The sequence below is a fragment of the Nerophis lumbriciformis genome, linkage group LG24 (assembly GCF_033978685.3).
Source record: "Nerophis lumbriciformis linkage group LG24, RoL_Nlum_v2.1, whole genome shotgun sequence".
Classification (NCBI taxonomy): domain Eukaryota; kingdom Metazoa; phylum Chordata; class Actinopteri; order Syngnathiformes; family Syngnathidae; genus Nerophis; species Nerophis lumbriciformis.
Window position 1 is genome coordinate 19,431,254 of NC_084571.2, and position 14,023 is coordinate 19,445,276.

The window sequence follows — 14,023 nt, forward strand, 5'->3', positions numbered from 1 at the left end:
CCTAATTGACAGGGGAGCAGCATGAGGAACATGCTCTAATCAGTGGTGTACTAATGCAGATGTTGACATTAAAAGGTTCAGTGAGGGACGAAGGGCGGGCACACACACACACACACACACACACACACACACACACACACACACACACACACACACACACACACACACACACACGGTGGCAGACAGCCGCGCTCTAATTACCAGCAGCCTCTCCTGAGACACGCCTTGAACTTTGCAAAGGCCAGCGGGGGGCGCCTGCTCAATATTCAGCGGAGCCAGGCCTTCCCACTGGTAACCTCTGCCACCTGTGTGGATAATGCCATCCCTGTTGCTACCAAACTAAAAATGGCTAGCAACAGTTAGCTGCGAAAAGGTCCGTCTAATGAACCAGGTCCACTTTTTGTGCTCAATGGTATATATCATGTGACTACCCTAAATTACAGACTATAAGCCGCTACCCTTTGAACCCTGCGGCTTATAAAACAGTGCAGCTAATTTATGGATTTTTCTTCGGTGACGGCCAAATAGTTAAAAAACAACGACAACAACAACACGCAAAGACCCTGAATCAGTGTGTTATTGTTTGTGCTGTGGCGCCACCTTCTGGATGAGTTCACTCACTGCAGGTGCGGTAGTGCTGCATTGCCCTTCTGTTTCGACTGAGCTTTCAACCGGAAGTACACATGCTGTTCCGTCTTCCAGCCGTCCATATTGTTTCTGCTCGTATGGATTCTACATTTTGGGCAGCACGGTGGTACAGGGGTTAGTGCATGTGCCTCACAATACGAAGGTCCTGAGTAGTCCTGAGTTCAATCCCAGGCTCGGGATCTTTCTGTGTGGAGTTTGCATGTTCTGCCCGTGATGCGTGGGTTCCCTCCGGCTTCCTCCCACCTCCAAAGACATGCACCTGGGGATAGGTTGATTGGCAACACTAAAATGGGCCCTAGTGTGTGAGTGTTGTCTATCTGTGTTGGCCCTGCGATGAGGTGGCGGCTTGTCCAGGGTGTACACGGCCTTCCGCCCGATTGCAGCTGAGATAGGCTCCAGCGCCCCCACCCGCAACCCCGAAAGGGACAAGCGGTAGAAAATAGATGGATGGATTCTACATTCATCACTGCAGGCAACGTTTGTAACCAAAACAATGTGGGACGTCACAACAAATGGCAATTATATGGTTATTGTCAGTACTATCAGAAAACAAAGACTAAAACCAACTACAACCAACGCTAGCAATGGTTATACTGGTGAAAATAAGTTAGCAGCCTAATGTACACCCAAAACTAAAGAGGAGACATTTTACCAAGGTATGACTATAGGCTACTGTTTCAAACCTTTCAGATTGCCATATAACTTGACATCATGGCCACATAAACCTACACTATATTGCCAAAATTATTTGGCCACCTGCCTTGACTCATATATGAAGTTGAAGTGCCATCCCATTCCAAACCCATAGGGTTCAATATGATGTGGCTCCACCTTTCGCAGCTATTACAGCTTCAACTCTTCTGGGAAGGCTGTCCACAAGGTTGCGGAGTGTGTTTATAGCAATTTTCCACCATTCTTCCAAAAACGCATTGCTGAGGTCACACACTGATGTTGGTGGAGAAGGCCTGGCTCTCAGTCTCCGTTCTAATTCATCCCAAAGGTGTTCTATCGGGTTCAGGTCAGGACTCTGTGCAGGCCAGTCAAGTTCATCCACACCAGACTCTGTCATCCATGTCTTTATGGACCTTGCTTTGTACACAGTCATGTTGGAAGAGGAAGGGGCCCGCTCCAAACGGTTACCACAAGGTTGGGAGCATAGAATTGTCCAAAATGTTTTGGTATCCTGGAGCATTCAAAGAAACTAAAGGGCCAAGCCCAACTCCTGAAAAACAACCCCACAACATAATTCCTCCTCCACCAAATTTCACAATCGGTACAATGCAGTCTGAAATGTAGCGTTCTCCTGGCAACCTCCAAACCCAGACTGGTCCATCAGATTGCCAGATGGAAAAGCGTGATTCATCACTCCAGAGAAGGCGTCTCCACTGTTCTAGAGTCCAGTGGTGACGTGCTTTTCACCACTGCATCCCAAGCTTTGCATTGGACTTGGTTATGTATGGCTTAGATGCAGCTGCTCGGCCATGGAAACCCATTCCATGAAGCTCTCTGCATACTGTACGTGGGCTAATTGGAAGGTCACATGAAGTTTGGAGCTCTGTAGCAACTGACTGTGCAGAAAGTCTTTGCACTATGCTGACCTCTCTGTCAGTTTACGTGGCCTACCACTTGGTGGCTGACTTGCTGTTGTTCCCAAACTCTTCACTTTTCCTATAATAAAGCCAACAGTTGACTTTGGAATATTTAAGAGCGAGGAAATTTCCCGACTGGTTTTGTTGCATCCTATGACAGTTCCACGCTGGAAATCACTGAGAGCGGCCCATTCTTTCACAAATGTTTGTAGAAACAGTCTCCATGCCTAAGTGCTTGATTCTATACACCTGTGGCCGGGCCAAGTGATTAGGACACCTGATTCTCATCATTTGGATGGCTGGCCAAATACTTTTGGCAATATAGTGTATGTTCACACTGCAGGTGCGTTCCCTTTTTTCTGCTACATTTGACATGTATCGGATTTTCTCATGCGAATGTGAACAGTCCGACCAAGTCCTCCTTCGTAGGTGAAATTGAGTCCGATACGCATCCGATGCCACTGCGGTCTGAACGATTGTGTCATCATTCTTTGCCAAAATAGAAAGTCTGCGAAAGACATAGTCGACAATGTGAGATTTTTCAGAACTAACTATTTATATATTATTTATATCTGCACCTTATTGCTCTTTTATCCTGCACTACAACCAGCTAATGCAACAACATTTTGTTCTTATCTGTACTGTCAAGTTGAAATTTGAATGACAATAAAGGAAGTCTAACGTCAATGTCCTAACACTCCTGGCTTCGACTGCCTGTCCTCAGTTACCACATTGAAGCAAATGCTTTGTAACAAGAGCCAAAACCACAATTCTTGCCCTCTACCTTTTTAATGTCCTACACAAAACCCTTGAAGTTGCCACAAAGGTGAGACCTCCTAGCAATGGAGCCATGTTTACACACCACAGCACATGTGGGACTTTGTGACGTTAAGGACCCATTTTTGTTATGTGAACGGCTAAAATCGAATTAAACAGAAAATCCAAATTTTGGCATCATACTCTTCAAGTTTCCATAACAACCATATTGTGATGGGATGTGCACACTGTGATGGGGCAGTACAAGTACCTGGGAGTCCACTTGAACAGCAGACTGGACTGGAAGGACAACAGCAAAGCTGTTTACAAGGTTACTTTGTGGACACCGTCTGCTCCACACGCTGTAAGTCTTTGCTGTCGTCCAGCATTCTGTTTTTGTTTACTTTGTAGCCAGTTCAGTTTTAGTTTCGTTTTCCATAGCCAACCCTAAGCTTCAATGCCTTTTTTAGGGGCACTCGCCTTTTGTTGAGGAAGCTTAGGTCCTTTAATGCAGTGTTTTTCAACCACTGTGCCGCGGCACACTGGTGTGCCGTAATATACAGTCTGGTGTGCCGTGGGAGATTATATAATTTCACCTATTTGGGTTAAAAATATTTTATGCAAACCAGTAATTATAGTCTGCAAATTATGTGTTGTTGTTGAGTGTCGGTGCTGTCTAGAGCTCCGCATAGTAACCGTGTAATACTCTTCCTTATCAGTAGGTGGCAGCAGGTAGCTAATTGCTTTGTAAACGTCGTATCTAATGCTTAAACCAAAAATAAACAAAAGGCGAGTGCCCCTAAAAAAGGCACTGAAGCTTAGGGATGGCTATGGAAAACGAAACTAAAACTGAACTGGCTATAAAGTAAACAAAAACACAATGCTGGACGACAGCAAAGACTTACAGCGTGTGGAGCAGACGGCGTTCACAAAGTACACCCGTACACGACATGACAATCAACAATGTCCACACAAAGAAGGATAGCGTCCGCACAACTGAAATAGTGTTGATTGCCAAAACATAGCAGGTGCGGGGAATAGCGCTCAAAGGAAGACATGAAACTGCTACAGGAAAATACCAACAAAACAGGAAAAGCCACCAAAATAGGAGTGGAAGACACTACACACAGGAAAATACCAAAAAACTCCAAATAAGTCCCAGTGTGATGTGACAGGTCGTGATACTTACTTTGAGACAATAACTACAGTGATGCGTGTTTGGTTATGGTTTGAATTCATATCCAACAACTGCAACAATTACTTTTCATTGCCAATATCAACTACCGAGTTTACATTTTTTATGTTTTCTGCTGGTGGTGTGCCTCTGCATTTTTTTCAATGAACACAAACATGCTTTGGCTCCAAACAGGATGAAAAACACTGCTTTAATGTGTGCAGCAAGCTGTTGGGGATCTGTTATCAGTCTGTTGTGGCCAGTGCCCTGTACTTTGCAGTGCTTTGTTGGGGCAGCAGCACCAGCAAAATGGACTTCAACCGAATTGACAAAGTGATCCGGAAAGCCGGCCAAACTATTGGCACGCAGTTGGAGGCGTTTGGGTCAGTGAGGGACAGGAGGACAAACTGCTGGCCATCATGGACAATCCACTCCAGCAGACAATTGAGGGACAATGGAGTTCATACTCCAACAGGCTCCTTCAGCTTGGTTCCCACAGTGTTGGATTCAAGAACTCCTTCATCCAGCTGTATAAAACACTGGTCATGTTAGCTACCTCTCTTTCTTTATAATGTATATTTTCTGCTGGATCTACTCTCTATTTCAGGGGTCGGGAACCTTTTTGACTGAGAGAGCCATGAAAGCCAAATATTTCAAAATGTATTTCCTTGAGAGCCAGATAATATTTTTTTAACACTGAATACAACTAAATGCGTGCATTTTTAAGTAAGACCAACATTTTTACAGTATAATAAGTCTCTTATTCTTTTTAATAACATTGTTATTCTAAAGCTAACCAATAATAAATAAAATACTTCTTACCATTAATTCGACTTCATGAACAGGTGCGATAGAAAACGGATGGATGGATTGAAATGCATGAGAATGTTTTATATTTTGAACGTTATTTTTAACACTGTGATTACCAGCGGAATTATTCACTACTTATCATGTTAAGCAATGTCAGCTAAGATTTATCTGAGAGCCAGATGCAGTCATCAAAAGAGCCACATCTGGCTCTAGAGCCATAGGTTCCCTACCCCTGCTCTATCTTATGCTGCAGCTGTTACATATACTGTAATATTGTACATGGCCATTGTTGAATATTATATAAAAATATAATACAATCTAATACATCAGTATATATCATTGTGGAGGGGCGTGGCCTGCGGGCCTGCCGCGGAACGGGGTGTTGCCAGGACCGGCCTCGAAGACAGCGACAGGTGCGTAGATGGCCCAGGTGGCCTGGTTATCTAATCATTTGTCGCCTTTATTAGCGGCAGCCGTGATAAAACGAAGAGTCGGGGTTGGAGGTGCTGCTGAGCGGACGCAGCAGACAAAGACACTTTGCTGAAAAGCAAAAGCCTCTGCACCTTTTTATGAAAATAAAACAGTGTTATACCCTGAAATTCCTGGCTCTCCTGGCAGTGTGTGGTGGTCCCCCAGAACCCACCAGAGGGCAACCTCTACAATCATATACTGTATATATAATATGTAAATATTACATATGTTATATTTTATATTGCTACTACGGTACATTTTTAGTCTACTTTATATCTGCATAAACAATTTCCCTTGTGGATCATTAAAGTTTGTCTAAGTCTAAGTCTAAGTTCTTGGACTGTGAGGAAACAGGAGTAACAGGAGATGACGTCTAAGGGATGTCACGTTATGAACATTTCACAAATCACGTTTTTTTTCCACCAAAATGGTTGCCGTTATTACCATGGTGTTGTTCAAAAAGCACTTTTAAACACACCAACATTTTATAACCAAGTTTTATTTCAGTTTAATTAAAAATAAAAATTACATTTTGTTCCGTCATATTATTTTGATCTTAGTGTTAAATAGGTGTGTCTTCTTCTGTTTCAAATTTGTAAAGTTTTTTAGTTTTGTTTTTATGATAAAGTAAAAACAGGTGTTGGGGCGCTTTGCTTCCAGTTTGTTTTTATTCCTTCAATTATAGATTATAGAGCACAGCCTGTAGGTTAGTTGGCTTAGTTGCCCAGACAGCCATGTGTTTATGCAAGTTTAGATTGAGGTACGTCGTTTCTAAAAGGGTCATATGTTTTTTTTCTACATTTAAAAGACTTGCTTGTGGTCTACATAACATGTAATGGTGGTTATTTGGTCCAAATGATGTTTTACAGACCGTCTCTTCAGGGTGCACTGTTTTGTGGGCGCTCTTTTTTCCGTGGCTCCACTTCCACTGCCTCTTCTCCCCGTCATCCATGTTGTAGTTTTCCGCACTTCCATAACGAGTCTACTGAAGTTGGAGCTATGCGCTACTTTTTATTAGAAATGGATGTATGTGCATGTACGAACCAGTCGGCCCCATAACAAGAGGATTGAGAAAAAAAATTGTCAATAAGCTCACTGACTACATGGCGGACTTGCGCAAAGCACTTTAGGTAAACTTCTACCATATATGGAGATATCGGCTGACGTCACAATTAGAAAGAACTTGTCTGGAGGAAGTATGAAGGAAAGCAAGATTGTTTTATAAATACCTCCGCCACGCCTCCACGGTTTGATTTTCACATTTTTGGGACTTATACAGATCCCAAATATGCAAAAGCAGCTACCAAAAGTTGGTTTTGCATGATAGGTTCCCACGTTAATGTGTACTGATTTTGTGTTAGCATTTCAGCTAGCTAGCGCTAGCTTGCTCCTCCAGTGAATGAGCACCGTCAACAGTCCGTGAGTTTATCAAAGTGTGGTTGTCAATCACGGTTTTCCCATCATTTTATTTCGAAACGTTAACACTAACCGTCGAGAGTTTTACCAAGGTTTATCATTACACCGTTTATCGTTACATCTCAAAAAAAAAATGGGGGAAGAACCAGTACTTTTTGGAGGCGGTATAGTACCGATAATGATTCATTACTTTCGCAGTACCACCGGTATACCGTACAACCCTAGTTCTAACTTATATTTGTCAGTAGACTCCGTATGGAAGCGCTAAAAACTACAACAAAGACGGCGGGGAGAAGACGCTGTCAAAGTGGAGGCACGTAAATAAGACCCGCCCACAAAACAATCCTGGAGAGACATAGTCTACGCCAAATTCTTACCTAAGAACATGTGACGTAGACCACGAGGAAGTGATTTACATGTACAAAACCCAAAGCCAGTGAAGTTGTCATGTTATGTAAATGGTAAATAAAAACAGAATACAATAATTTGCAAATAATATTCAACTTATATTCAATTGAATAGATTGCAAAGACAAGATACTTAATGTTCGAACTGGAAAACGTTGTTATTTTTTGCAAATGTTAACTCATTTGGAATTTGATGCCTGCAACATGTTTAAAAAAAGCTGGCACAAGTGGCAAAAAAGACAGAAAGTTGAGGAATGCTCATCAAACACTTATTTGGAACATCGCACAGTTGAACTACGCTCCGTAATATCATCAAAAGGTTCAGAGAATCTGGAGAAATCACTGTACTTAAGCGATGATATTACAGACCTAGGATCCCTCAGGCGGTACTGCATCAAAAAGCGACATCGGCGTGTAAAGGATATCACCACATGGGCTCAGGAACAATTCAGAAAACCACTGTCAGTAACTACAGTTGGCCGCTACATCTGTAAGTGCAAGTTAAAACTCTACTATGCAAAGCCAAAGCCATTTATCAACAACACCCAGAAACGCTTCGCTGGGCCTGAGCTCATCTAAGATGGACTGATGCAAAGTGGAAAAGTGTTGTGTGGTCTGCCGAGTCCACATTTCAAATTATTATTGGAAACTGTGGACGTCGTGTCCTCCGGAACAAAGAGGAAAAGAACCATCACAAAAATGTGTCTCCTCAGTTCCCAAACCTTTACTGAGTGTTGTTAAAAGGAAAGGTCATGTAACACAATGGTAAAAATGCCTTTTTTGCAATGTGTTGCTGCTATTAAATTCTAAATTCAAGATTATTTGCAAAAAAAAAAGAAGTTTCTCAGTGTGAACATGAAATATCTTGTCTTTGCAGTCTATTCAATTGAATATAAGTTGAAAAGGATTTACAAATCATTGTATTCTCTTTTTATTTACCATTTACACAACGTGACAACTTCAATGCTTTTGGCTTTTGTAGAAAACAGTCAAAATATGACCTCTTTAAAAGCTGGACAGGTTGTTGGGATTTTTAACATAGTCATAAATTGACAAGCCAGGTCCAAAGCGCGAGTGAACGGTCTCTTAGCAACTACAAACTTCCTCTCAGTGTCTGTCTTAATGCTGAGTGGACAGGGTAAAGGGCTGCGGAAGTCTCCCAGTGGGGTGCAGTGGTGTGCAACAGGCATGACACAAGGGCCCAGTGACTGACGCACTGCCATGAAAAGATAGAGGGAATGTGTGTGTAATAACTGCTCTCACACTCGGAGGCCGGGAAGGGAGAAAGAATGGTGGAAAGGCAAGGAAGCACACAGGCGTTAAATCATTAGCTGGAGCTGAAGGAGGCCAGCCAAGAACTCACCCACATGGTCGGTAGGTGAAGACAATGTAGCTCTCTTCCTGTGTCCTCTCAATGAAGGTGACACAGGTGTGCTTCTCCCAGTGCCGCATGGCTTGGCGGAATATGGCCCGCTGGCTGCCTGAGTGGACAAAGGCAGGGTGAGATCGTGGCAGCCAGGACACACAACCGGCGGAAAAGGAGTCCGCCAAGAAGTCCAATAGAACATATACAGTCGTTAAAGTCGTAAAGATGACATCATCGCTAACATCTCCCCATCTGGTTTCATCATCTCTGCATCTTATTTTTAACATCAATCCATTCATTTGACTCACTGGAACTAAAATACATAAATGTTATTCATGTCTGATACTCTTACAAGTACAAATTGGAGGGTACCGGTACCAAAATGTATTTTGATACTTTTCTAAATAAAGGGCACCACAAACAAAATGTCATTATTGTCTTTATTAAACAAAAAAAATGTTAGTGTACATGAAACATATGTTTATTATTGTAATTAAGTCCTTAAATAAACTAGTGAACATACTAGACAACTTGTCTTTTAGCAGTAAGTAAACAAACAAAGACTCCTAATTAGTCTGCTGACGTATGCAGTAACATATTATGTCATTTATCTACCTATTATTTTGTCTACATTATGAGGGACAAACTGTAAAAATGTATTATTCATCTACTTGTTCATTTACTGTTAATATCTGCTTATTTTCTGTTTTAACATGTTCTATCTACACTTCTGTTAAAATGTAATGATCACTTATTCTTCTCTTCTTTGATACTTTACATTAGTTTTGGATGATACCACACATTTAGGTATCGATCCGATACCAAGTAGTTACAGGATCATACATTGGTCATATTCAAAATCCTCATGTGTCCAGGGATGTATTTACTGACTTTATAAACATAATATGAATTTAAAAAAAAGGAAAAATAGATTCTGTGATGATAAAAAATATCGATGTAATCATTGTAGTATCGACTAGATATGCTATTGTATTCGGTATCATTACAGTGGATGTCAGGTGTAGATCCACCCATGGCATTTGTTTACATTCAGGAGTGCTAGCTTTTGTTAGCGGTGACGCCGGTGAGCTATTGTATCCTCTTAGGGTGTGTAGTGAAGCATGTTTAGCTATTCCCCATCCTCCAGTGATAATGGTACTTGTCAGAAACGTACCCCTCTCCTGAGTGGAGAGGTTATTAGGTGACCACAGATGAAGCGCTAGCTGTTCAAAGTCAGGACACGGGGTGGACCACTCATCCAGATGATCTCCTGCTGGCCCCACTATTGACTGGACTCTCACACTGTGCACAAGATCCACACCACGTCCATCGCACCGGTCGCCCAGGGGGGGGTCCCCACATCTGCGGTCCCCTCCAAGGTTTCTCATTGTCATCCCATTGGGTTGAGTTTTTTCTTGCCCTGATGTGGGATCTGAGCCCAGGATGTCGTTGTGGCTTGTGCAGCCCTTTGAGACACTCGTGATTTAGGGCTATGTAAGTAAACTTTGATTGATTGATTGATTGATTGATTGATACTTTATTTGTCGCCATGGAGGCCAGGATTAGTGATTTAGAAGTAGCTAAAACACTGCGGATGGATGTTAGCCGCTAGCTAGCCATGGCTTAAAGCACCTCTTCCTGAGGGTGTTTCAGTGTTATAACTTCACCTTTATCTTTACTTTTTACACCAAAATGCGTCCATTCGCCCTTTTCTGTCTACACACTGTGTCTGCTTGTAAGTACTCTGTGTGTGTGCGCTGCCGAACATGCTCCTCTGCTCGTAAAACCAGCAATGTCATGATGTGACGACGCACCGTCACGCCTGGGAAGCGGTACTTTTCAAACCGAGTATGGTACCGTTTTTGATTCATTAGCACCGCGATACTATACTAGTACCGGTACAGGGTACAACCCTATAGTATTGTCACATATAGAGCGATACATGAAATAATACATGGCCCACATAAAAGGCCGATACTTACCACTAAAATTACCGCTGATGACATATGGAATGACACCTTCAGGCCAAACACGCTCAGGTCTGGAAGTGGCGGCTCGTTTCCTTCGGCCAGAGCCTTGTCTGTTCTGGCTATTTTGATGAGTTGACCCTAGAAATAGAACAGGATTAATTTGACACACCAATGTAAGGGTAAAATAAGAGATGGCTCTTTGAAGGGAGCCCGGTCTTGAGGAGCCGATCCCTTTAAAGAACCGTTCAAAAGAATGGCTCTTTTTTTCTCACTGATTTTTTTTTTTTTTTTTTTTTTTTTTTTTTTTAGTAAGGAAAGAATCCCTATTATCAGTTGTAAGATGAGGTGTGGACCACAATAATGTCCATTTACACAAATATTACATAATTGGTGGGACTTTTTGGGAAATAAATATTCGCGGGGGTGCTCAGTCGTGGTCAAAAGTGTACATACACTTGTAAAGAACATAATGTCATGGCTGTCTTGAGTTTCCAATACTTTCTACAACTCTTATTTTTTTGTGATAGAGTGATTGGAGCACATACTTGTTGGTCACAAAAAACATTCACAAAGTTTGGTCCTTTTATGAATTTATTATGGGTCTACTGAAAATGTGAGCAAATCTGCTGGGTCAAAAGTATACATACAGCAATGTTAATATTTGCTTGCATGTCCCTTGGCAAGTTTCACTGCAATAAGGCGCTTTTGGTAGCCACCCACAAGCTTCTGCTTGAATTTTTGACCACTCCTCTTGACAAAATTGGTGCAGTTCAGCTAAATGTGTTGGTTTTCTGACATGGACTTGTTTCTTCAGCATTGTACACACGTTTAAGTCAGGACTTGGAAGGCCATTCTAAAACCTTCATTCTAGCCTGATTTAGCCATTCCTTTACCACTTTTGACGTGTGTTTGGGGTCATTGTCCTGTTGGAACACCCAACTGTGCCCAAGACCCAAACTCCGGGCTGATGATTTTAGGTTGTCCTGAAGAATTTGGAGGTACCGGTAATCCTCTTTTTTCATTGTCCCATTTAAAGCAGCAGTTCCATTGGCAGCAAAAAAGGCCCAGAGCATAATACTACCACCACCATGCTTGACGGTAGGCCTGGTGTTCCTGGGATTAAAGGCCTCACCTTTTCTCCTCCAAACATATTGCTGGGTATTGTAGCCAAACAGCTCCATTTTTGTTTCATCTGACATCACATGGACAAAGATAAGACCTTCTGGAGGAAAATTCTGTGGTCAGATGAAACAAAAAATGGAGCTGTTTGGCCACAATACCCAGCAATATGTTTGGAGGAGAAAAGGTGAGGCCTTTAATCCCAGGAACACCATACCTACCGTCAAGCATGGTGGTGGTAGTATTATGCTCTGGGCCTGTTTTGCTGCCAATGGAACTGGTGCTTTAAATGGGACAATGAAAAAAGAGGATTACCTCCAAATTCTTCAGGACAACCTAAAATCATCAGCCCGGAGTTTGGGTCTTGGGCACAGTTGGGTGTTCCAACAGGACAATGACCCCAAACACACGTCAAAAGTGGTAAAGGAATGGCTAAATCAGGCTAGAATGAAGGTTTTAGAATGGCCTTCCCAAAGTCCTGACTTAAACGTGTGGACAATGCTGAAGAAACAAGTCCATGTCAGAAAACCAACACATTTAGCTGAACTGCACCAATTTTGTCAAGAGGAGTGGTCAAAAATTCAAGCAGAAGCTTGCCAGAAGCTTGTGGATGGCTACCAAAAGCGCCTTATTGCAGTGAAACTTGCCAAGGGACATGTAAGCAAATATTAACATTGCTGTATGTATACTTTTGACCCAGCAGATTTGCTCACATTTTCAGTAGACCCATAATAAATTCATAAAAGAAGCAAACTTCATGAATGTTTTTTGTGACCAACAAGTATGTGCTCCAATCACTCTATCACAAAAAAATAAGAGTTGTGGAAATTATTGGAAACTCAGGTCAGCCATGACATTATGTTCTTTACAAGTGTATGTACACTTTTGACCACCATTGTATATGTGTGAGTATAAGAAACGTCAATGGCAGTAACAAAAACATGTAAAAACACATCCCAATGATGTGAAGATGTGCTCAGCAGTTCAATAAGTCTCAGCTTTGTGTCACAGGTGACAAATTAAATGGTCTGTAATTGGTTGGATTAGTTTGAGCCAATGAAATAGATGCTCTTAATAAGAGTCATGAGCCTGGTTGACGTAGGTACCGTGATTTTACCAAGTCAAATCAAGTCTCATCCTGCTGTCTAAAACATAAACCTTGGCTTAGGTCAGGATGATTAGAAAAATATTTTCAAGCAAATATACTGCATTAAAAGGGAACAATTATCCAGTGCTAAAATGTATAAATTCCAACTAAATTAATAATAAATCACAATAACATATATTTTTCTGAAATAAACTATCAATGGAATTAAAGTGCAAATAAAATACAGTTTCACCTATTTAGTCATAATTTTAATTAATTTTAGCGCTGAAGAAACTTCTCCATAACTTTAGCTCCTGACTTCTGTATTTCGATACTTTTCTAAATAAAGGGGACCACAAAAAATGTCATTATTGTCTTTGTTTTAACAAAAAATGTTAGGGTACATGAAACATATGTTTATCATTGTAATTTAGTCCTTAAATAAAATAGTGAACATACTAGACAACTTGTCTTTTAGTAGTAAGTAAACAAACAAAGACTCCTAATTAGTCTGCTGACGTATGCAGTAACATATTGTGTCATTTATATTATTATTTGTTATTTATTATTATTTTGTCTACATTATGAGGGACAAACTGTAAAAATGTATTATTAATCTACTTGTTAATTTATTGTTAATATCTGCTTATTTTCTGTTTAACATGTTCTATCTACACTTCTGTTAAAACGTAATAATCGCTTATTCTTCTCTTCTTTGATACTTTACATTAGTTTGGGATGATACCACACATTTAGGTATCGATCCGAAACCAAGTAGTTACAGGATCATACATTGGTCATATATACTTTTCTGAAACAAACTATCAATGGAATTAAAGTGCTAATGAAAATACAGTTTCACCTATTTAGTCGTAATTTTAGTGCTGAAGAAACTCCTCTATGACTTATGCTCCAGACTTCTTCTGTTTGATATTGTCATTACTGCCACAAGTGGTGAAAAAGTGTATTACACCTGAGTACCGCTCTGAGAAACAGATATTGTTTGGTGACCCACTAGGGGGCGCTGGCGGTGGTTAAGAAACATACAACACTTAAGCCAGACCTGGGCATTCTGCGGCCCGCGGGCCACATCCGGCCCTTTGTGCGTCGATGTTCTGCCCGCGTGAGGCCAATCATAAATTACAAAATACATTTTAAAAAGTATCTATGTCGAGTGTGCAATACAACTGTGCTGCTTTTATTTTGAAAA

General features: G+C 41.3%; 1 protein-coding gene across 3 annotated transcripts in view; it reads right to left on the reverse strand.

The window, feature by feature from the left end:
* Window positions 1-14,023, reverse strand: part of bmp1a (bone morphogenetic protein 1a) — a 148,906-nt gene that overhangs the window by 73,176 nt on the left and 61,707 nt on the right. For all 3 annotated transcript variants that reach the window (XR_009817510.1, XM_061981771.1, XM_061981772.1), the window contains exons 3-4: window positions 10,620-10,745; window positions 8,635-8,752 (exon numbers count right to left, since the gene is read on the reverse strand). Coding sequence is in view for 2 of the 3 variants with exons in the window: in XM_061981771.1 (XP_061837755.1) it covers window positions 8,635-8,752; window positions 10,620-10,745 (244 nt within the window). In the remaining variant the exon portion in view is untranslated. The remainder of the gene's footprint in view (window positions 1-8,634; window positions 8,753-10,619; window positions 10,746-14,023) is intronic.